At 43.5% G+C, this 25,239-nt stretch overlaps 1 protein-coding gene across 10 annotated transcripts in view; it reads left to right on the top strand.

The window, feature by feature from the left end:
* The window catches only part of SPEN (spen family transcriptional repressor), a 71,721-nt gene that overhangs the window by 30,505 nt on the left and 15,977 nt on the right, over positions 1 to 25,239 (top strand). For 2 of the 10 annotated variants that reach the window (XM_035120375.3, XM_035120378.3), the window contains exons 4-9: positions 18,286 to 18,446; positions 19,171 to 19,371; positions 20,049 to 20,200; positions 22,052 to 22,177; positions 22,733 to 22,846; positions 23,883 to 23,996. In XM_035120375.3, the coding sequence (XP_034976266.3) occupies positions 18,286 to 18,446; positions 19,171 to 19,371; positions 20,049 to 20,200; positions 22,052 to 22,177; positions 22,733 to 22,846; positions 23,883 to 23,996 (868 nt within the window). Of the gene's footprint in view, positions 1 to 3,172; positions 3,396 to 18,285; positions 18,447 to 19,170; positions 19,372 to 20,048; positions 20,201 to 22,051; positions 22,178 to 22,732; positions 22,847 to 23,882; positions 23,997 to 25,239 lie in introns of those variants that run through there. The other 8 variants (XM_035120379.3, XM_088670933.1, XM_088670930.1 and 5 more) reach the window with 7 other exon arrangements.

The following is a 25,239-nucleotide window of genomic DNA, read 5'->3' as shown; positions in this document are numbered from 1 at the left end:
AGTGCTGCAAAATGCTGAAAACAATTACAAAAATATGGTACAGGTTTGGAGTAAGTCACTGGTTGAACTTTGGCACCAGTTTGGAGTAAATCAAGACTGTGTTGGATTCTGGGTGGTGTTTACTAGGGGCCCTAGTTATATACATCACTTACTGTACTTTGGGGGGGGGCACGCGCTGCAAAGTGTAGGGTTTACCCTACAAAATGCTGCAAAGCAGCTGCAAAACGTTGATAGTGGTTTGGAGTAAATTGATCCGTGTTGGTTTCTTGGGTGATACCTATGACCCCCGGTTTGAGTAATTACTCATTTTTGGGGGTGCTGCAAAACATGGGGTTTTGCGCTGCAAAACAATTGCAACCGCTTGGCACCAGTTTGGAGTAAATAGGAGAATGATGTATTTTGAATGGTGTTAATGACAAGCCCTGGGTTGATGTATCACTTACCATGCTTTGAGCATGCTTCAAAAAGATTGCAAAATTTTGGTGCTGGTTTGGAGGGGATCCCAGATTTCAGGATTCATAATTAATGGAGCTGTTGGTACGAACACTGTACTGTTTGGTTTTGGGCAATATAACCCAGTCCCGTAGCCTAGCATGGCATTGACAGACACTAAATAAATACATTGTGTGACAGTCCGACTCTTATGAGTATCATTTCTTGCTGGGTCTTTTGCTGCTGTTTTTGCAACAGCAGATGTAGGTGGCAATCTTTTGTGCTTTCCCCCAACCTTGTTCAAGGACAACTCTGATCAAAATGGTAATGTCTGACATTTGCTGGAGGATGCTGTTCTCTGCATGGATGCTTGCTACTTGCATTTAGAAATTATATTTGTGCATAAGGAGCCCATGAGTGTATATATTGGAAAAAACACTTCTGCAGCTTGGTTGTGCCACTTCACTGCTGTTGCTTCTTATCACCAGAACACCTGAACCTGGGTTTTATAAATAGCTGCTCACATGATTCCCATGAGTAAATGTTGTCTTCAGGTGATCAGGTTGAAAAGTTTTCTGTAAACTTGTAGGGAGTCTGGCTAGTAACTTCTAAGGACATACTGTCTGAACCTGCTCATTTTTCACACCAGGTTTTCAAAAACAGGCCTTAGGGTTGGGAATGTTTCTTTTCTGCTGGCTGAAGAAGGACAATTCTCAGAAGTTCTTGGAAAGTTTGACCATAACCTTGGGTTGCTTTGGTTACTCACGTTCCCAGTTGGGGAATTAGACTGTGGATGAACTCAGTTGCAGATATTTGTGTGAATTTAGCACTACTTGTCATAAATAGAAAGGATGTTGCCAAGAGATCCGAATTTCAAGCTTTCATGGCTAATTAGCAGTGGAGCATTATGTTTTGCATGTTCACAATTCTAGATTTAATACCTGACATCTCTACCAAAAGGATTCGGGGAATGGGAAATCTCTGTCTGAAATCTTGGGAGAGCTGATTCAGTTGAAAGCTTATTGGGCAGCTGAACTGGAAAGATTCTTGGAGAGCTAGTGCTAGTCAGAGTAAGCCATACTTGCCGAGTGTTCTAAACTGCAGGCCCAAAAGAGAGCCTGAGTGAGTGGTTTGATGCAGGGATACCAAACAAGGATGTCAAAAATGCCAGAATGGCCAGGTCTAGTGCTTTATTAAAGAAAGGTGTAAACTTACAATGCACCTGGGACTGGACACAACAACATTGAGAGGTTACTGTAATTTGTCCACAAAGTGCTAATATGTATAATGTAAGCATTATTTATACAAACGAAGGCATAAGTAAATTTGACCAGAATCTCCCATCAATCCACCTGACCTTTGAGGGCATAGATGGCAAATAAAGGTAAAGGTAAAGGGACCCCTGACCATTAGGTCCAGTCGTGACCGACTCTGGGGTTGCGCGCTCATCTCGCATTATTGGCCGAGGGAGCCGGCGTATAGCTTCCAGGTCATGTGGCCAGCATGGCAAAGCCGCTTCTGGCAAACCTGAGCAGCACATGGAAACGCCGTTTACCTTCCCGCTGTAGCGGTTCCTATTTATCTACTTGCATTTTGACGTGCTTTCGAACTGCTAGGTTGGCAGGAGCTGGGACCGAGCAACGGGAGCTCACCCCGTCACAGGGATTCGAACCGCCGACCTTCTGATCAGCAAGCCCTAGGCTCTGTGGTTTAACCACAGCGCCACCTGGGTCCTGATTAGAATATACTGGACCCCATTAAAGGTAAAGGGACCCAAGGCTTAAAGATAGCTCCTGTCTCTGGGCCAAGAGCCGAGCATCCCAGGGCCCACATATAAGCATAGCATCAAAGCAAGCAAATATGAACATATACCAGCTCATTCTTGCAACAACGACCAATCAAAGTAATTGTAATCTTAACTATCCAGATGGTGTTTGCAGAGCTCCCAGAACATCTCACCTTTGGTTTAACACATCTAGATGAACCAGTGGGCTGACAAAGAAGGCCTGTAAGGTTCCTCCTCCATTAGAGATGGCAGGCCCAGGTTGAATCACAGTGGCTTGCTGAGCCCCGCAGTTAGTGCATGGCAGAGGTGAGAGATGAGCATGAGATTTCCAGCTTAAAACATGCTCACAGCTACTATAACACTTCAAATCATGTATAAACATAAAGTGACTCAGAAAACACACATATATCCTTTGTTTTAAAGACTTTTTTTTAAAAGAGCGGGACAGGTTTTTTAAAAATTTGTCTCTACATTTTAGCACAAACTGCTAAAACCCCTGCCAATCCACTCCAGATATCTATCATATGTAATTCCCATCCCCCTTGGCTTGGTGTTGCACCTTATGTAAATCAATACTACTAGAGTTTTTGAAATAATAATAGTCCTAAGGAAGACCTGGTATCTGGGTATTGGAAGCATTTTGAATATCTGTTTTAAGGCCATTCTGTACAAGAATACTAGGTGGAATAACACACTTAAATGTATCTCACTACCCATTTCAAAACAAGGCATGTGTAGCGTGTGTTCCAAATTCTGCTTATTAGACACAAGTCCAAAATTTGGAGGTCATTAACATGCGTAACCAGTCTTTTACTGCCGCCTTCTAATCAGTATGTAAATCAAGAAACCGGTGTGTTGTGCTCACCTGACTAAGAATCTCTGGACTCTGCCTGAGCACTGGCCTATTTTTAGCTAGGGGGGAATTACAGTAGTTGTTTATTGACACAGTCATATGACAGTATTAACTAGTAGGACATGACACATGGCCACCAGCTGATTCCTCCGTCTTATGTGGGTCAGAGTTGTGAGAACAAAGTTGATGAAAGGATATGTTGGATCTTCAGTCCATATTCTCTTGTATGCTGCTTGCTTGTTTCCTGAATTTACATTTCACTCTGTTTCAAAGACTTGATGGCTGATAACGCTTCCTTATTCTTTTCTCCAGTATCCCTCTGAGGTAGGTCACTAGTTTTTCCCATTCTACAGGTAGAGAAACTCAGGTTGAGTAGCTTGCCAAGGAAATAAGTGAATTCTCAAGGCTGATCCTGATCTTGTTTCAAGTCCCACATGCTTCATTTCACTCTACTATGTTGTCTCCTATAGAAGTATGGAGGCTTTGGGAGAAGGATGGGACTTGTGTGTAGGAATTCGTTGTAATTACATCTGCTTATGTGCCTCTGAAAACAAGGGTTGATTATTGGATCACTTGAGATTGGCTCTTTTACAATGTGTGGGCTAATCAGATTAGACTTCATTAGAAAGGCACATAAATAAAATTCTTCTGAGGTCATTGGTCCTCCCCCTGGCAGTAAGTGTATATGAAGATCGAAACAGAGTCCAATAACCTGTTTGGGGTTTGGAAGGGTTTGAATTTCTGGAGTTTAAGGGATTACGGGGAAATTTTGCTGTCTCTCCTGATGAACACTGAATTGAAAATGATACACCGAGTTTAGAGCTATGTTTGTGCTCTATGCCAGAAAGAAATATTAAGTTCTGTCTTAAAGAAATGTGTAAAATAAATTCTGCATATTATGTAGATTTGCATTCATGCCTATGATCCTTCTGTAGATTACTTGGCAGTAGCTCAGTTTATCTTTTGATTTCTAGTTACGGCTTTTTGGTTACGTCCAAGGATAAGATTGATAAGGGACAGGTGCCCTGGAAAAGACTGTGAAGGGAGGGTATGGAGCATGGAAACTTCTCTCTCCTCTCTTGTACACTGTCAGCCACCTAGAGATGTAAAATTTCCGGAAATTTTGAAACTAAAAAAAACCCGGGTTTTTTTGGGGGGGGAAACAGAATTTTTTGAATTGAAAAAAAAATGCTACATTAGCACTTCTTTTTTCTTTTCCAGATTGAAAGTCATTCTGTTACTTAGAAACATAAAATATAACTATGGATAATTTTAATGGGCATAAAATTATCACAACTAGCATATTAAAAATATAGTGTATCCAAACAGGAACTGAAATTTAACTTTTCATTCATCACTGTTTGCTATGCAACATGCTTACTCCACCTCCCATGTTTTGCCCATGAGACCGTATGTATTTCCTCACACTGATGTGTGTGATCTGTTAACCACTTTAGCTACTACTACAGTGGTACCTCGACTTACGAATGCTTCGACTTCCGAAGGTTTCGACTTCCAAAGTCGGCAAACCCGGAAGTATTTTCGCTGCGCGCGCGTTCTATCTCTGTACAAAGCGCAAAATGGACACTTTGACTTACGAAGGATTCGACTTACGAAGAGTGCCGCGGAATGGATCGCCTTCGTAAGTCGAGGTACCACTGTATATGCTTAAATTAGTTTATTTCACTTTTTAAAGAGTGTTTTACAGGATTAAAATTTTTCCAATTTTTTGGAAAAAACAAAAAAGGCTTCAGGAAAAAACCTGGTCGTTGTCCCCCCCCCCCCAATTTTCCCGGGTTTTTTCTGGGCCTTCACATCTCTACAGCCACCCCCCACCCAGGCCTCAATTTGAGCCTTCCACAGAACATAGAATATTCTCTCAGTTCCTCTCTGCAACTCAAGCCTAATAGTTTGCTTTACTTGAACATGAAAAGTGAGAGGCTTAGGAGGGATATCCCATCCTGTATGTCAGCTTGGAGAAAACACACTGCTTGGTTTGTGTACCACTTTCAGTTCCACCCCCCTGAAATCAAGCAGTAAATAAAATTTATGGAATGAACGAAAGAACGTATTTAACCTCATACTGAATGTTTGGCACCTTGTATGGACCCCAGGGTGTTGTGGAAAGGTTGACTGCACAAATGTGTGTGGGTGTGGGTGTGTGGGTGTCTACAGATTGTTTCTCCCCCCCCAATCTCGAACAAGCTCTGTGGTGTGGTTGGTCTTGACTTCGGAGGACCGTTCCATTCCATGCTTCCCTCTGTGTCCCCTCCCATTTAGTTAACTGATCAGCTATTAACCTGCTGTTATAAAGTGTGGTATTATGGTAAAACTGTGTATTGTGGAGTGCTTTCTTCTGCAGCTCAGTTTGCAGTTTTTAAAAGTGTTCTCTTGCCTGCAAGCACAGTTGCTTTTAATGTGTCATGTGTTTAAGTGAGTGTTTTATTCTCAGTTCTGTCTTATTTTTACATCTGAACTTCCTAGAGAGCATCTTCGCACTTTCCTTTTCAACAGTAATAGATCAGCACTAATAGAAAATTAGGTCACCTCAGGTACCTGTGCTCTTGGCATGTTTACTAAGCTATTAGGTTCAGAGGCTGTTTGAGTCAATTGACTTGTACTCAAAGGGTAATGCTTTAGTTTTGCAGATGTTGCTAAACAGAGGTGTATGACCAAGGAGCTAAAGCTAACTTAACTCTTCAGCAGCTTTAACTCTGTTTTGTGTGTGTCACCTAGCCTGAAAAAGTGCAGTCCATGGCACAACATATGGCAGGTTCTATCAGCTCAAGATTTGGAAGCAGCAAATCATTAGCCTTACTTCACATACTCCTGAGAGTGAGAAAAGAATATTGGAGGATAAATCCCAAATTCCCAGGACACTTGCTGGTGTTAGTTGTTTGTGGACCAGGCCAGGGGAAGCCTGGGGAGGCGTGTTGCAGGGGGCATGCAGAGTTGAGGGAGAGATCAGTTTTAAGTTTTAAAAAGTTACCCTTGGTTGGTTGCCTGGAGGCCTGGAATAAATAGTCCCTTATCATAGAATCATAGAATTGTAGAGTTGGAAGGGACCCTGAGGGTCATCTAGTCCAACCCCCTGCAATGCAGGAATCTAAATGAAAGCATCCATGACAGATGGGCTCCTTGCTCTTCATTCAGCATGGCAGTTATGGACTTTCTTTTTCCTCCACCCCAGAGGTGGCTGGCATGGTGAATTCCCCATCTTGTTGGACTCCAGCTCCCATCAGCCCTGGCCATTTGTCCTGCTGGCTGGGGCTGATGGGAGTTGTAGTCTGACAGCCTCTGGAGGGCGCCAGGTTGGCTCCTCCTGTTCAAACCCCTTTGCCCAGTTCTTTATTCCTGGAAATAACATGCTGATTTAGAACTTCAGCATCACTTGGTAGATTAGCAGGTCCCTGATGAGCTATTTTTCTGCATGCAGGGAATGGTCAAAAGCGCCTCCTCCCCACAATGGCTGCCATCTGAAATGGTACAGGGCATTGTGACACACCTCTGCCAGTGTCCTCTTCTCTGATGCAGATCCCCAGATCTGAAGTGCTACTTTAGGCAAACCTAATTTGGATAGATATTTTTTTTGGGGGGGGTTGTGATTGACCTGTAGGAGGGTCTGCAAACAGAGATATGGGGCACATATGCTGTTATTTCTAACAGCAGTCTTCTGAGGTAGGTTATTTACAGCAATTACTAGCCCAAGGCCACGAAGTCAGGGTCATGTTTGAATGGAACTGAAGACCAAGGTTTAACATAAATACATTGGACACCTGCCAGCTACACCACACTGGTCTTCAATTAGCCCATGAGACAAGCCTCCCCATCCCATGCCATATCCCATAATGCTTTTGTAAGTCCCCTTAGTTTGAAAGCAGTTTCCCCTGTGGAGTTGATGGACTGAGAGAACCAAATGCTGAAACTAAGCAAGTATAGTTTTTCTTTTTTCTTTTAAAAAGGGGCATGTTACCATGAAAGACATGGGGTTACAGACCTTTGAGAAACCATAGTCCAAAGCCCCAGTGGGATGGAAGAGCAGTTGCATGGTTCTTTGTATCATTTGGGTCAGAGGGGTGGACTGGGTATAAATCCGTTTTTTTAATTAAGTAATGATACTTTCCCATGCAAGGAAAGAACCTGCATTTGGCAGTGCCCATCTTCTTCGTTACTGTGGTATGTAATCCTCAAGTTCTTCTGGAAATGACTCTTGACTTGCACACCAGAGTGGACATATTGGTGGGGTGAGACATCTCAGGGGGGAAAACAGTGGAAAACAGTAATGTGATAAGTGAATGTAAGGTTACTTTGCCTGTAATCACCAGCTCACAGCACTTAGAATCATATAATCATTTATTAGAAAGCACCCCGAGGAGCCCCTAGATCATACCCCTGCCATGCAGGAATCTCAACTAAAGCATCCATGACAGATCCATTCGACCTCCAGTGGAGGAGTGTCCACCATCTTCCAGTGGAGGCCATTTCACTGTCAAATAGCCATAACTTTCTTAAGGAGGTAAGCAGAAGAGCTTATGTACTGCATTTATATCCTGCCTTTTTCCCAAGGAGTACATGGTTCACTCCCCTCCTCAGTTAATCCCTACAACGACCCTGGGAGGTAGTTAAGAGGCTCTGACTGGCCCAAGGTCACCCAGTGAGCTTCATGACTGGGGATTTGAACCCTGATCTCCCATGTCCTAATCTAACCACTACATCACACTGGCTTTCTAGAATACTTCTGCTATGGGGCAGCGATATAATTTAAGTAGGTAAATAAATATGGGGAAAGCAATATGTCACTTAGAGAAGGATCTGAAATATTTCCCTTGAAGCTTGAACTGGTTTTATTCTGGATTGTTTGATTCGATGTTTTAATGTATTGCAAACTGCTTTAAGATTGTTTCTTTAAAACATTGAGCGGAATTGAAAAGAAATTAACAACAACAAGTTTCACGGGGGGGGCGGGGCGGAGTGAGAATGATGCCTAGACATACTGTTGTGGTGACTGTAACCTAGATTTAAGATGACGTTTGGCAATTAGCTTATATATCTGAGTTTCTAACACTGAGAAGATCTAATCAAACAGGGTCTGTTTACCTGATTTTGGGCCCAGAGTAGCCAGGACTGAATAGTAATCAGCTGGAATAAGAGTTCTGTATTTTATATTTACACTGTATTGTTTGATGATAGTTAGAATGAGAAAAGTAGCTTTGTAATTTTGTATGTGTAATCGGTAAAAAGGAATGAAAAATGGCTGCTGAGAAACACCCTCATCTTCAAGATAAATGTCTTTGGCACTCTCATGTTAACTGATGGGGAGCATTTTGCCAACTGACTGAGAATCAACTGAACAAATCTGAATCGTTAGCTGCCTTCATGCTCCTGCAACAGGACATAGGGCACCCTCTAAAAGGGCACTTCCAGGAAGTCTTTCAATTACAGTACACAAGGAATCAGATTCCACACTGATGGCAAATTACCAGGTTCTACATACTCTTACCTCTACACCAATCACTCAATTTTTATATCTTTTTTTTCTCATAAATATTTACTAGGCATTCTATTCGGGTAGCAAATAAGGCACAGCTTAGCTTTGTGTAAGGGGTGTGTGTTGACACGCAGTGCAGTAGTTCGTTATTTTCATCCTGTGACAGCACAGAAGATGAAAGATTACGCAAATAATTCAGCCGTAATAGGATGCCTGCAAGCCTCTCACAACTTGCCTTCTCCCCCCCCCCTCTCTCTGTGTGTGTTTCTGTGTCTGTGTGTCTTTCTCGCGCATGTGTGCTGTTTTGAGGAGCCAGACTATGAACATTTCTTCAAACTGATTTCAGAACAGAGACCGCTTTTGCTGCTGTTCTCTGAAAAGGGAAGCTAGGAGACACTGCAACCTGTTAACAGAAGACGCTGGCACTCCCCACTGAAAGCACCAGGCTAAGGAAACCTCTCCAGTTATTCCTACTGGAAAAGGGCACCTTCAATATTTAATCAAAATAATATGTAATCCGTTTATAAATTAGGGTTCTCCCTTAAGCTCTGATAACAAAACAATGTCTGAACAAATTTCTGTTAGGAAAAAATGATCCAAGTCTGAGAACTGTACCTAGATAATCAAATCTAGATGATGTCTGGCCCAGGACAAAGCGATATCTGTATTTTTAGGACTGTGACGCAATTAAAGGAAATGATAATGTCCATCAATCTAATTGAATCTGACTGCAACTGGAAAAAAAGTTAATGCTGTAGAAAAAAACTGTTTGTGGATGGTACACGCATGTCTCACAGAAGAAGCCAGTCTCATCACAAGATGCTCACCATCTATGTTTTTTATTTGTACAGTACTTCTCTTGATGTGTTGCATGGCTACCAGGAAATTGTTTTCCCCTATCATGAAGGTTTACAAGATTAAACCACAAAATAATACAATGAACTAAATTCAAACCAAACAAGAGAATAAAAAAAACGAACCAGAAAACTAGAATACAGGGAGGGTGAGAAGTCCCCTTGAGATAAGCTCTTTTTGGGGGGGGGAGAATATTGTTAAGCCTTTTGGGGGGAAATTTACAAAATCCGGACATTGAGGTGATTGTCTGAAATCCCCCCCCCCCGACACTAATTCCGGCATTGGAATCCCAGACATGCCCAGGAAAATCCAGATGTATGGCAACGCTACCTTGAGAGAGCCCCCCACCAGAACACTTCCCACCCCTCTGATCCCTTCCAGCAGCCAGAGCAGATTTGCAGGATCAAAGCAGTCGGTGGAACAAATGTTTGACCAGCTAGAAAGTATGGTATTCAAGAGTTTAATTTATCCACTTTAGACATTGAGGTGATTGTCTGAAATCCCCCCCCCCCCCGACACTAATTCCGGCATTGGAATCCCAGACATGCCCAGGAAAATCCAGATGTATGGCAACGCTACCTTGAGAGAGCCCCCCACCAGAACACTTCCCACCCCTCTGATCCCTTCCAGCAGCCAGAGCAGATTTGCAGGATCAAAGCAGTCGGTGGAACAAATGTTTGACCAGCTAGAAAGTATGGTATTCAAGAGTTTAATTTATCCACTTTATTTTGAAATCCTGAGTAACAAATCCTAAGCAGTTTATGGCGCATGGGGAAAATCTGGCAAGAGAAAGGTGCCAGTGGCAGGTGATTTTTAAATTCAAAACACACAGACAGTGAGAACAGAGGAGCATTGCCATCTAGTGGTAGGAGGGGAAATGATGCAGGAGATTGGAGCGTGACACTAAAAAGCAAGGACTGTCAGGAGCAAAGCAGTGTCTCTGGAACTACAAAATCAGTTCCATGTCCTCACCTTGGACACCAGTTCTTGGCCAGAGGAGCAAGTACAGTGGTTACAGGCCTCAGAACACACCAAGTGGAAGATAGTGTACAGAATGATTCCTGCAGTCCCCAGAGGAGAGATGAGTGGTGACTCCCAATGGAGGGAGACAGAGTGTGAGGATGAATGATTCCTGGTTTCAGTTGTCTCTGCAATGCCCAGAGTATGGAAAACAAGCAAGAAAAACGAACTCTTAATACAGGATGGCAAACATGACCTAATAGACATTACTGAAAGCTGGTGAGATGAGACTCATGACTGGAATGTAGAAAGTTTCTAAATGAAATAGAACAAACAGGAAAGGAGCAGGAGTAGCATCATATGTAAAGGATGTGTATGCTTGTGAAGAAATCCATGACCTGGAGCATGGAAGGCAGATTGAAAGTATATGAGTAAAAATTGTAGGAGAGGAAAACAGCAGTGACCTTATTGTGGGTGTCTGCTCCAAGCCAGATTGAGGACTTGGATGATTCCTTCCTAGAGCAGATTACCAAGCATTCAAAAGGTAGAGAGATATAGTAGTCATGGCAGACTTCAATTACCCCAATATCTATTGGAACTCAAACTCTGCGAAGAATGAAAGGTGCAATAAATTCCTCAGTTGCCTCACTGACAATTTTGTTTCCCAGAAACAGGTCATCTCTCTTAGACCTGGTGCTCACCAACAGGAAGGAAAATAGTGAAAGCACAGGGAACCTTGGGAAGAAATGATTATATCCTCCTGGGTTTCATTATACACAGGCAAGGGAAAAGTGAGTGTAGTTGGACATGCACTGGACTTTAAGAAGGCCAATTTCAAAAAGCTTAATAAGGAAGTGCTGTGTAAAGCCAGTGTTAGAAACACTGTCACATTTCTTTTCCTAAATGGAATTTGTTGTTGTTGTTGTTTGTTGTTGTTTGTTGTTGTTGTTGTTGTTGTTGTTGTTGTTGTTGTTGTTAATTTCACTTCTATACCACTTTGGAATCGAGATAGAAGGTACAACTGGCAAGTTTGGCCTTGGAGTTCAAAACGAAGCAGGGCAAAGGCTAATAGAGTTCTGTCAAGAGAACAAGCTGGTCATCACAAACACTCTTTTCCAACAACACAAGAGACAACTCTACGCATGGACATCACCAGATGGGCAGCATCGAAATCAGATTGATTATATTCTCAGCAGCCAAAGATGGAGAAGCTCTACAGTCAGCAAAAACAAGACCTGAGCTGACTGTGGCTCAGATCACCAGCTTCTTATAGCAAAATTCCAGCTTAAACTGAAGAAAGTAGGAAAATCCACTGGGCCAGTAAGACACAATCTAAATCAAATCCCTTATGAATACACAGTGGAAGTGAGGAACAGGTTTAAGGATTTAGATTTGGTGGGCAGAGTGCCTGAAGATGGATGGAGGCTCGTAACATTATGCAGGAGGCAGCAACGAAAACCATCCCAATGAAAAGGAAATCCAAGAAAACAAAGTGGCTGTCCAATGAGGCCTTACAAATAGCGGGGGAGAGAAGGCAAGCAAAATTTGAGGGAGATAGTGAAAGATACAGGATATTGAATGCAGATTTCCAAAAAAAAAATAGCAAGGAGAGACAAGAGGACCTTCTTAAATGAGCAATGCAAAAAATAGAGGATAACAACAGAATGGGAAAAACCAGAGATTCATTCAAGAAAATTGGAGATATGAAAGGAACATTTTGTACAAAGATTACCATAATAAAGGACAAAATTGGAAAGAACCTAACAGAAGCAGAAGACATCAAGAAGAGGTGGCAAGAATACACAGAGGAATTATACCAGAAAGATATGGAGGTTTCGTACACCCCAGGTAGTGTGGTTGCTGACCTTGAACCAGACATCCTGGAGAGTGAAGTCAAATGGGCCTTAGAAAGCACTGCAAATAACAAGGCCAGTGGAAGTGATGATATTCCAGCTGAACTATTTAAAATTTTAAAAGATGATGCTGTCAAGGTGCTACACTCAATATGCTAGCAAGTTTGGAAAACTCAGCAGTGGCCAGAGGATTGGAGAAGATCAGTCTACATCCCAATCCCAAAGAAGGGCAGTGCCAAAGAATGCTCCAACTACCGCACAATTGCACTCATTTCACATGCTAGCAAGGTTATGCTTAAAATTTCACAAGGCAGGCTTAAGCAGTATGTGGACCGAGAACTCCCAGAAGTGCAAGCTGGATTTCGAAGGGGCAGAGGAACCAGAGACCAAATTGCAAACATGCGCTGGATTATGGAGAAAGCTAGAGAGTTCCAGAAAAACGTCTACTTCTGCTTCATTGACTATGCAAAAGCCTTTGATTGTGTCGACCACAGCAAACTATGGCAAGCTCTTAATGAAATGGGAGTGTCTGATCACCTCATCTGTCTTCTGAGAAATCTCTGTGTGGGACAAGAAGCTACAGTTAGAACTGGATATGGAATAACTGATTGGTTCAAAATTGGGAAAGGAGTACGACAAGGCTGTATATTGTCTCCCTGCTTATTTAACTTATATGCAGAATTCATCATGCAAAAGGCTGTACTGGATGAATCCCAAACCGGAATTAAGATTGCCGGAAGAAATAACAACCTCTGATATGCTGATGACACAACCTTGATGGCAGAAAGTGAGGAGGAATTAAAGAACCTTATAATGAGGGTGCAAGAGGAGAGCGCAAAATATGGTCTGATGCTCAACATCAAAAAAAACAAGATCATGACCACTGGTCCCGTCACCTCCTGGCAAATAGAAGGGGACGAAATGGAGGTAGTGAGAGATTTTATTTTCTTGGGATCCATGATCACTGCAGATGGTGACAGCAGTCACGAAATTAAAAGACGCCTGCTTCTTGGGAGAAAAGCAATGACAAACCTAGACAGCATCTTAAAAAGCAGAGACATCACCTTGCCGACAAAGGTCCGTATAGTTAAAGCTATGGTTTTCCCAGTAGTGATGTATGGAAGTGAGAGCTGGACCATAAAGAAGGGTGATCACTGAAGAATTGATGCTTTTGAATTATGGTGCTGGAGGAGACTCTTGAGAGTCCCATGGACTGCAAGAAGATCCATTCTGAAGGAAATCAGCCCTGAGTGCTCACTGGAAGGACAGATCCTGAAGCTGAGGCTCCAATACTTTGGCCACCTCATGAGAAGAGAAGGCTTCCTGGAAAGGACCCTGATGCTGGGAAAGATTGAGGGCACAAGGAGAAGGGGACGACAGAGGACGAGATGGTTGGACAGTGTTCTCGAAGCTACAAACATGAGTTTGACCAAACTGTGGGAGGCAGTGGAAGACACGACTAAACAACAACAACCACCACTTTGTATTTCAAAGAAAAAATCTCAAAGTGGGTTACATTAAAGCCAGAAACAAAGCAATCCAGAATAAAACAGCGACAAGGCATCTCTACAGATCAGCTGGCCGACTGGCTGGTGCACAGCATGGTGCACAGCAGTGTCTTTTGAACACTGAATGTAAGGTGAATGAGGGTCTAGACCCTTGGAATATGTGCAATCTTGCATTCTACTTCCTAACTGGAGCTAGTTTATTGGCCTCATTCTATTATGCCCGAAGCATTCAACCTGAACTCCCTACCTTTGGCAGAGACATGATCATGGCTCAGTGATGCTACTAGAGTGGTGGATATACACCTTACTCTTGAAATGAGTCATCCATTGGAAAGGAATGGGATCTTCCAGGACATTCCTTTCTCTCAAGACAATAATCTGTCATTAATGAGTTGAATCTCCAGATGCCATCCTTTTGTACATAAAACCATAATTTTCATGCCATTGATAGGTATCCCAACCCAGTTTTAAGTTGCACTGTACTACCAAATAATTGTGCTTAGCAGAATCAGTTAACAGGGCACCTGAACCGAAACTTGGCTAGTAATTTAAAATTAATGTTTGAAATTCAGCCATACCACCTCTGCTGCTGCTTAGTCTTTGTGTCGCTGTCCCGCTGCTTGCCAGTCTCACAGTGCTGCAGTTATAGCAGAGGTCATATCTGATGAAATGTCTCTGTATAGGCCAGTGATGGCGAACCTATGACACGTGTGTCAGCACTGACACACATAGCCATTTTCGGTGACACGCGGCCGCATGCCGAGACCTCACTTCCGGCCAGCGGCGGAATGCCGTAGGTGACGCATCTCTGGGGTCCTTGTGGACTTCTGGCAAGGTAAGATGGTGGTCGGCATGGAGTTGCGGAGCTCCTGCAAGTGACCAGCGCTGCAGGAGCTGCCGGATGGGCTCCCGAGCCTCCGAAACTGCTGCTGCCACTGCCCGGACACTGGGGGCCACCAGTGCAGCAACTGGGGAGCTGCTGGACCCCACCCCCACCCCAAGAACCTGACGGATTGCCTTGAGGCACTCCAGAGGCCGGAGGAGGAAAAAGGAAGCCCCGGCCCCGCTGCCACTGCCACCGCCCCCGCAGAAAGGAGGGAGAAAAGAAGGAAAAACAAGGCAAAGGAGAACATGGGTCCTCTTGCTCCGTTGCCATCCCCGTCGCCCCCGCCTCAAGGGAGAGGAGGGGGCCCTTGGGGGAGGGAGAAGAACCCCGACCCCGACCTCGCTGCTGCCACCGCCGCCACCTCGCCGCCATCCCGGGAAGAGAGAAGAGACACCCAAGTAAGCTGAAAACCCTTCCCTGTTGCCCCGCCACCGCGCAAGCATAGCCGAGTGAGGGGAGAGGTGGGCTGAAGAGGGCCACGAGGAGGCACAAGCCCAACCTGAGCCCACCTTCCCAGCGCACCCGTTGGAGGAAGGCTTGAGCCCAGAGTCCCACTGGGAAAGACCCCTGGGTTTTGCCTTATTTTTTTCCCTTTTAAAATATTTTTAAAAAATTTTTTAAAATAATTTCCCCCTCTTCTTTTTCCTTTTTTTAAAAAGGGGAAACAATTATACATTTTTGTTATTTAAACTATAAAAATCACGAAATTATGGTTTTTTTCTCAAAGTGACACACCACCTGAGTTCTGCTCATTTTTTGACGAATTTTGACACACCAAGCTCAAAAGGTTGCCCATCACTGGTATAGGCAAAGCAACCATATGCCCCCTTGGCTGCTCCCTTTATTCCCGTGTAAAGTGCCCAGACCCTCCTATCTCTAACCCTCCTTTTCCAACTCCCATATCCCTACCACCCATTACTTCCTCAGACCACTGTCTACTTTGTTCCCTCTCTTTTCTCTACCGTGTTTCTAGATCGGGTTCCCAAACTGCAGTCCACAGACCATTCACACTTCATTCAGGTGATCCATGCCATGATTTGTAGCTGAAGACGGCACACCGATCACATTAAATATTAATATTGATTTTAATTATATTTCTGTTGCTTCTTTTGTTTCTTATATTTTGTATTTTATTACAGTTTGAATTCCATAAAATTGTAAGGCATAGTATGGTACAGTTGCTAAACAACAGGCAGAAATCCCATTAAGTGGTCCTCCATGACACTCAGCAGTTTTCAGGTGGACTGTGGGTGAAGTTTGGAAACCACTGTTCTAGATCATTCTCCCTAGTTTTTCTTCCACCTCCCACATAAAATTCTACTTGTCTTAAGCACTGTGAAATTTCTCCTTGTTGCCCTTTCATGCCTTAATTCCCCCTCTCCTACTCTACCTTCAGGGTCTTCCTTCTCCTTACTTATTAAATGTACTAGTCACTTTTTTGACATGGGAACTCAAAGCAACTTACAATATTTTAATCAAAAAACAAAACCAACACATACATCTGAATTGGCATTTTAAAAACACAATTTTAATACAGTGGTACCTCGGTTTATGAACACAATTGGTTCTGGAAGTCTGTTCATAAACTGAAGTGTTCATAAACTGAAGTGAACTTTCCCATTGAAAGTAATGGAAAGTGGATTAATCTGTTCCAGACGGTCCGCAGAGTACTTAAACTGAAGTGTTCATAAACTGAAGTGAACTTTCCCATTGAAAGTAATGGAAAGTGGATTAATCTGTTCCAGACGGGTCCACGGAGTACTGAACCTGAAGCGTACTTAACCTGAAGCATGGGTGTAATTGGTTCCGGAAGTCTGTTCATAAACTGAAGCGAACTTTCCCATTGAAAGTAATGGAAAGTGAATTAATCCGTTCCAGATGGGTCCACGGCATTCGTAAACCGAAAATTCGTAAACCGAGGTGTTCATAAACCGAGGTTCCACTGTATTTTTGTTTTCCCACTATGCACCTTCATATAGCTTTCTTATCCTCAGGGCTCCCTGTCCATTAGCTTCTCTACCTCCTCTCAGGGCCATCAAAATTTTCAACCACAACCCTGCAATGTTTTAATCACAACTAACCAACACCCTTTTCCTCATGGAAGGTGGACTGTGAGCTACTCTGAACTGTCCTAGCCATTGCACCAATCAGCCGATCATTGTCAAGGTGTCACCATAATTAACAATTAGCATCAGCGGAGTCAGCAAGCCATAAGCCCATTCACGTGACACTGTGAGGAGGAAGTTGTTCCAAGATAAGTAGAGTCCCTTGGCTTTGTGAAGATTTTTGTTTAATTTTTGCTTCCTTTTCATTTTCACTTGATTGGGGCTTTAAGCTTATGTCCAAAAGGGTGTGCAACTTATTCCGCACCCCTGGGACCAATTTATTGAGAACCATTACTTTTGTTTAGTTGCCATCTAACTTTTTGTTGATTTGTGGCCCTTTTCTTCAGGTGAGTCATTTTGCTTTGTGCCCTTGTATATGAACAGAAAAAGCAGAACATTAATTTCCTAATTATGAGCTTGTCAGTGAAAATTGAGTACAATTGACCCATTGAAAAAACCCATTCCGCCCCTGCTCAGCTCTGCTCTGCCCTGCCTCGTTCTGACCTCCCCTGCCTCCATTCCGCCTTTTTAGTGATGTTTCAGTGATGTCTTTTTTTTTAAGTTTTAAAAATATACTTTATTGGTCTTTAAAAGGTTTACAAAATCATTAAATCATATAACTCATACATATCAAATCCACTCATTCGAACATAAAGATTAATTAAATCAAATAAATCATATAAATCATAAATATTTCAAATCCAATCATCCAACATAATACAACTAATAGATACAAAATCATAATAATTAAGTTACATAAGGGAAAATGAAAGAAGAAAAAAATAAGGGAAAAAAAGAAATGGAAAAATAAAAGTAAAAAGAACACATGAATCAGCAAAAATGAAAGTAGAAAAAACATGAATAAAAAGGTTTCCTTCCTACTATTTACAACACGCTTCCCTTCACTTAATCACTTTTCCCGCTATATCTCTATTTCTTTATTTGTTTTCTTTTCTGTTTCAGTGATGTCTTTATGGTGTTTCTGGGTCACTTCCGGGTTTGGCATGATGTGCATATACACAGTTGCACACATATTGAACTTGTGTAAACGTTTGGCTACCTGTATATAGTGTGAAAGACGTGAATGACTAGTTTTTGGATTTAATGTATTCTTATAAAAATTCACTTTTGTTCAGGAAACGTGTGAATTGAGACCTGGGAATCTTAACTTGCAGCCAGTATGCCCAGATTTACAATAAACTTAAAAAAGAGTCTATATAACTCCCCAGTTATTTGACTGTATTGGGTTCCTTAATCACAGAATAGTTTCATAATTATTTTGTTAATTTAAACCCCGCTTAGGACTGAAAAGAGATCTCAGATTTCTAATTGCCCTGGGACAAGACACTTGAGTTTTTCCCATGTACAAAAAGCAAACAATCTCCCACACCCTATTATTCCTCAGGGAAGACTTTGGCACCCTCATTCTGTCCCCAAATGTATATGCTGCTTTTCTGCTGATGGGTAAAATAATTTGGCCTTGGGCACCTTTTTGTTTCAACGCAATGACCTGACAGCCTCCCTATGCTGAATTTTCCATTCCCTTTTTACTTCCACAGTAGTGACTCCAGCAGCAGCTCAAGTGACGAGTCTCCGGCCCGTTCAGTTCAATCCACGGCAGTTCCAGCACCCACCTCCCAGTTGCTTCCATCTCTGGAAAAAGATGAGCCCCGCAAAAGTTTTGGGATTAAGGTTCAGAATCTTCCAGTGCGCTCCACAGGTAAGATCTAAAGAGGCGCCAGCAGCATCACCTATAATTGATGTTAAACCAAAGCGATATTGTGACTGCCCATAATATGCCACTGGAAAACGCAAGCTCTGTATAATGAGCTTTGAACTGCATTGGTAGGCTACCGCTGACATGAATGCTGGTGGGAAATATGTCATATTGCAAATGGGGCAGCATTAATTTTGAAAGAGGGTTTTTTAAAGCAGTCTGGTTCATCAACCTAAGTTGCATGGAATTTTCCTACCACAGTTGTGTATGTGCCTTTAAATCAAAATTCTGTGCACAGTTTTATCAGTTTTGCACAAAAGAGGACTGAGCAAATTTGCGCAGTTTTGGCTCCGCTCATCCTGGAAAAGGGCAAGAAGCAACAGAGCAATGCCAGTGGAGGCTGTATTGAGGTTCCCTTATGGCCAGGGTGATTCTGCTAGGCTTCTCCAAGTGCAGACTACACATTGCTCTATGCAGGGAATGGTTGACAGCAGAAAGAGGGGAATTGGGGAGGAGAGGTGGCATGTTTGGTTGGGAGAAGGGTGAATCCAAGCAGCTTGTTCTGCAGGTGGCAGTTCTGTGTGTATGTAACACTATACATTTAGAAATAGAAAGTCACAACACCAAAGAGTACAAACCGCAACCTTTGTGTTGCGTTTTCCAAAAAGGCTACAGTGTCTTTTGTAACCATCAGCATGAATCTTCTGCTTTGCTTCTTGGGGTGTAGACACCAGCCTTAAAGATGGTTTATTCCACGAGTTCAAGAAGTACGGGAAGGTGACATCTGTGCAGATTCACGGAGCCTCTGAAGAGCGATATGGACTGGTGTTCTTCCGGCAACAGGAGGATCAGGAGAAAGCGCTCAATGCTTCCAAAGGGAAACTCTTCTTTGGCATGCAGATTGAAGTGACTGCTTGGATAGGGCCAGGTGAGCGCAAGGAGGTTGTTGTAAGGAGGTTGTTGCTGGCCCTTGAAAATGGCAGGTAGCCTTGTGCTGGCCCCTTAAAGGAAAATCCAAATAACAACAGTTTGGCCTAACTGAAGCACAACAAAGCCATGAGCTTTTTAAGTTCTCCAGAATGGAGAAAATTCATGAAAAAAGCTAGCTTGCTTGTTGCTTTACATAGGAAATATTGAAACAGACTCATTCTCTTCCAGGAAACTTGGAGCTGTTGGAGATTGAACATGGGGCATTCTGCTTTCAAAGCAGATGCTCTACCAGTGAGCTATGGCTCTTCTTCAAGTTTAGCGATGCTTAAGTTGGCCCTAACAAAAACATTAGCCAGCTGGTCATTTTTGGTGGATTGGGACCATCCACCAGGAACCTCTTCACAAATCTCATTGAAGTGGGCGGGAGCTCTTGTTTCAGTTTTCCTTCCAGATTAGTCTGTTGAATTTAGTTTCTGCTTACGGAATAGGAGTTGGTAGACTGCTTTGACCTTTAATTTGTTGGCATTACTAGATCTATGATCATTTGAAATGGGGTGGGATGAAGCTCAGCCCTCCTGACATGGCACTTTAGAGAGATTTAGGCACTACAGAATGTTAAAGAGAGAAGACACCACAGAATGTTAAAAGAACTTTTTTTTAATCACCTGCCTCCAGAAACAGAGAGCGAGAATGAATTTCGGCCTTTAGATGAAAGAATAGATGAATTCCACCCCAAGGCAACGAGAACTCTGTTCATCGGCAATCTAGAAAAAACCACCACTTATCATGACCTTCGCAACATTTTCCAGCGTTTTGGAGGGATAGTGGTATGTACAGTGTGTGTGTGTTTGTATCAGTTCATTTGAGAGAGAAGCATGTTTCAGCTCATTAAAGATAAGCTGTGAAGGTCCATTAATCTGATAAGCATCACTGGATCTTATTGAGCCATGATATAGAAAGAATAAATTTGGAAGGGGGAAAAGGCAGCTTCCCTATCCCTGGATAGCAATGTCTTGACATCCTTACATTGAAAACAACCCCGTTTGATCTGCTGAATGCTCTGCGCCCTACATATGTCAGATACTGCCTCCTTTGCTGTGCTCCCTTGCAAGAAGAGGTGGCACTTGAGGCAGCTGGTTAGAAGGCTTGCCTGGCCCTTCCCACCTATAAGTGCCCAAGGAGGAAGAGCACCGGGGGCAGCTGTGCAGCCCTGGGACTTCCCTTCCCGAAGGGCGCAGCTCTTCTTGCTTTGTCTTGAAGAGGTGGAGCCTTTTCACTTGCTTACTAGGCATTTGCTAAACTCATGTCCATGGCTGAACAATGCAAGCCTGGTTCAGCAGAAACTGCTTCCACTTCTGTGTGTTTGGCATTGGGGAAGGAGAATGTGTTAGCAAGCAGGACCAAGAGCTGCCTGGGTTGAGTGTTGCCAGGCCTTTTAATCCCCCACCTGCACGCCCTGAAAAGCACTGCGTGCAAACTCAGGAAACATCCAGGAGAAAAGAGACTGTCATTTGCGCACACTGACTGTGGCAGTAGGGTATGTTGCAGATCCACTGTTGTGTGGATGCCTCATCATTAATGGGAAAGTGACACCTAGGGTTGTAGCTGTTTGTTTTTGCTTTAATTGCTTGCTCACGGCAAGTCAGTCACCCTAAGTTGGAAGCTATGCTGCTACGTCACTAGAACAAAGACTGGCTGGTGTTAGAGAAGTCCCCTCTTTGGGCAAGTCTTTGCTTCCCCACCTTTGTTTGGAGCCAAAGGCTTCTGGGAATGGAAATCTTCTCTGGATCTTTTGCTCTTGTCCCTGGACTTGTTGAAGGTGCTGGAGTCTCCTTCCTTGCCTGCTCACAAAGGCAGAAGTGAGTGTTGTTTTGCAAAAATAGAAAGTGTCCAGCTTCTATTTCTAGCTTGGGAGAATGACTCGTCCTACTCAGAGAACATTGTGCCTGCCTCGGCTCCTAGTCATCAGAGTGAAGGCTGGCCAAAATGTTGTTTATCCTTCTGCCTGCCTAAGCCCATTAAATCCCCAGGTAGATAATTTCTCTGGGACAGGTTTTAAATATTTCCAGAGTATCTTAGTCACTGCTAAGATTTCAGCTGTCGCTAAAGACACACACACACACACACACACACACACACACACACACACACAGCCAGCATTCAGATAACTAATCAGCATCACAGTATTGTTGCTGTTGTTCATCTGGATTTTATTGTGTGCGTCATCTTAGAATGAGCTGTGAGATGAGGAAGGGAGGGAAGAGTGGATTGTTGTGGTTTTGCATGAGCAGTATTTTTAAGAGCATAAAAATAGGACAGGAACACTGAATGGTTCTGGGGTATTGTCTTTTAGAAAAAGAAGCTGGGGAGGGGAAACTGCTTCTGTCACTTGTGTCCACACCCCAACCTGACCTTGCTGGTTTAGGAAGCAAAGGAGAGTCCACAGATGTGAGTGGATACTTGACCTAGGGCCACCAGTTGCAGACTCCCACTTACGTTGCTGAGCTTTACCTTGCCAACAACTGTTTTAAACTGGAGTCAGCTGCATCCCTGAAGGCCAACCTGCAAAACTATGAGCCTGCTTCCTCCTTAGCAGGGCATTCTCTTTGACCAGCAGTCCTCTTGGTGCCCTGTGGCCTAGTTGTCTTTCAGTGTGAATTGCTTTCCTTCCCCACCAGGATATTGACATCAAGAAAGTGAACGGGGTTCCCCAGTATGCATTCCTGCAGTACTGTGATATTACAAGTGTGTGTAAAGCGATCAAGAAGATGGATGGGGAATATCTCGGAAATAATCGGCTCAAGGTAAATTTTCTCCTAGAAGTACTGCTCTTTGAGGGGTTTTTTTTGTTTTTGTTTCCAGAGATTTTAAGTGATTCTTGTCAGCTTGAGCCGTGAAGCATGGATAAGATGCCCTGTGTCCCTCTTAGGGCCTTTCTGTTTGCTTGTAGTTGAGATCGGATTGTTTTTTGGGATTTTTCAGTCCCTCCAGATGGCACGAATGGGCAAAGTTGTTTGACCATCTTGGTGCAGAACCCGGAAACTGAATGGGTGTGGAGGTGGCATTTGTTTCCTTGGCCATTCACAGTTTTCTCTCCAGCTCCTTGTCCTGCCTGTCCAGTACGGACTGCAAGTTGCACTTGATTCACTTGCCATAGGAAGGGACCACATTTTGTGTCCATTTAAGCTTCTGGAATTTATGTTAATTAAAACTGGCTTTTAAAAACCCAAAAACTGGCTTAGTACGTACTTGCTCACCCCTGCTATATGGATCTTAGCTTAGAATTAGGCCTGCTCTTGTTAAATGAGCTTAATTGTGAATTCTTTGACTGACTGGAAGTTTTGCCCTTTTGTGTCCAGCTGGGCTTTGGGAAGAGCATGCCCACCAACTGCATGTGGTTGGATGGTCTTTCGACAAACGTGACGGATCAGTATTTAACGCGACATTTCTGCCGCTATGGTCCTGTGGTGAAGGTAGGTGGGAGGCTTTCTGCAGCACGAAGAGGTCTCCTCTCTTCCTTCCTCAATACACCTGCTCTTTTCTGACCCTACATTCAAACTCCGCCCTGAAGACCTGCTTCTGTCTCTCTATTTCTCTCTCTCTCCGGGCTGAGCCTATCCTTCTGAGAGGTCCAAAGCTCTCGCCAACTTTTTTTTCCAGTTGGGGAAATGGCATGTTAAGGCAAGCCAAACGTATGCAGAGAGTGCTTGGTGTGTCTGCCCACCTTCTCTTCCTCCTCCCCACCTTTGCAAAACTGTGAACCCCCCTAGAATTGTGGATGCATGGCCCACTTCAGTGACAGGGCTCAGATTAGTCACATTAGATGCAGAAGTTGTCTTATGGCTCCCATTCTAAATGCAGAGGCAACTGACTTCTCCCCCCTCCCCCAATGCCTTTAATCTCCCCTCTTCCCCCTTGCAGGTATCTCAGGTACATGCACTGAGCTGCCTTATAATCTCTGGAGCAGAGGTTGATCTTAAAGTCATGTAGCACCTCTGCATGAATGAACCATGAAGGGGGTTGGACAAGCTTGAGCCAGGAATGCCTCCTGCATAATCTCTGCAGGGAGTGGGTGGGATTTTGAACTCTTGGCATTACTTCCACAAAGCCTGCTGGTGCATTGTGTCTCGAGCAGCACACATTTATCTCCTTAGTGAAACTGTGGTTTCTTACACTTGTTTTTGTTCTGTTTTTTAAACAGAATTTGTACTCTCTGGGCATAAAATTTGCAACTGCAGGGAAATAAGTAAAATACAGAAAAACAAAATAAAGGCCTACCAATGCCTCAAGCCACTTTATTCTCAATCTAGAGCAGTCCCTTTTGCCCCTTTTTATTGTCTCTCTTACAAGATGCCTTGTTGCGGGGAAGGCTGAAAATGCCTCTAAATTTGGTGTTGTAACCGTATCTATTCTCCCTGCCCCTAGTTACATTTGTTTGCTGGGACTGACGTTTCTGTCCTGTGGATGAGGCTCTTATTTTGGTTTTGTTTTGTTTTTTTGTTCTTACAGGTGGTGTTTGACCGCTTAAAAGGCATGGCTCTCGTTATCTACAATGAAATTGAATATGCACAAGCTGCTGTAAAAGAGACCAAGGGGAGGAAAATCGGTGGGAATAAAATTAAGGTCTGCAAAATTAAGTTCCTAAAGATTAGTAGTAATGATAATAAACAATAGTAAATAATAGGCCAGGCAGGGGAATTGCTTAATGACACAGAATGGTTTGCCAAAGTTTTTATAAGATTGATTATTGTCACCCCCCTCTGCCGAGTGGAGCTGTGCGGGCATCTCCAACTGCTGCTTCCAGCCTTTCCCTTCCTGTCATTTGCTTTGCTCAGTTCTTCTCCTTTCCTAAGTTCTTTGGCTGCTGGACCTTGTGCCGCTAATATCTCTGCAGCTGTAGAATTTCCTTTGCCCTCTTGGCTCACCACATCCTTCCCAAGGAGAGATCACCTTGAGCGCAGGAGTCTTGCCTTGTGTACATGGATGTGCCAGGTGTGTTGTGCCATTTGGGGCATAATAAAGGCATGTGCTGTGTCCCATGGTGCTTTTTCCGAGATGGAGATAAGTTCTACGTCAGAGGAAAGATGTGGTCCTTGCGGTGCATTGGGCACTGCCCAGGACGGCCTTTCAAATGTTGTCTCCTCTTGTCTTGCTTGGTTATCTGCTTCCAAATAAGACATCCTACCTGGTGTCAGGGGTGTGGGTAGCCCTCAGTAGGATAGCCCTCCCCAACCTAGTGCCCTCCCAGTGTTTTGGACCACAACTCACATAAGTCCCAGCCAGCAGGAAGCCACCATATTTGGGGGGGGGGGTAGGTAGGTGGGGCAGGGGACTGCACTAAGAGGTGAACACCTTAAAAGTGCACTGTATAGGATGAATTTAACATTGAGCCTCCTGTGTGTTAGTTCTATAGTTTGTGTGGCTTCAGTGAGTTTGATTTCTGCCTGCCCTGTTGCTGTGGAGTATTACAGAATGTCTTCTGGTGCATCCGTCTTTGATTAAAATTAGCCGTTTGGTTTTTTTTTTTTACATTGTAACAGGTGTTTGAGGATTGTTTATTCAACTTCCTGAGAGAGGGATTTATTGAATCTAATTTATAGAGTTGGAAGGGACTCCAAGGGTCATCTAGTCCAACTCCCTGCAATGCAGGAGCCTCAGCTAAAGCATCCATGACAGATAGCCACCCAACCTCTGCTTAAAAACCTCCAAGGAAGGAGAGTTCACAACCTTCCAAGGGAGACTGTTCCACTGTTGAACAGCTCTTGCGTCAGAAAATTTTTCTGTGTGTTTAATCTAAATCTCCTTTTTTGTGACTTGAAGCCATTGGTAAGAATTCTACTTTCCAGAGCAGGGGAAAAAAGCTTCC

Source organism: Zootoca vivipara, chromosome 6 (assembly GCF_965207765.1).
Source record: "Zootoca vivipara chromosome 6, rZooViv2.hap1.1, whole genome shotgun sequence".
NCBI classification, from domain to species: Eukaryota; Metazoa; Chordata; class Lepidosauria; order Squamata; family Lacertidae; genus Zootoca; species Zootoca vivipara.
Note: the sequence above shows the minus strand (reverse complement) of the source record. Positions and strands in the feature narration are given on the sequence as shown.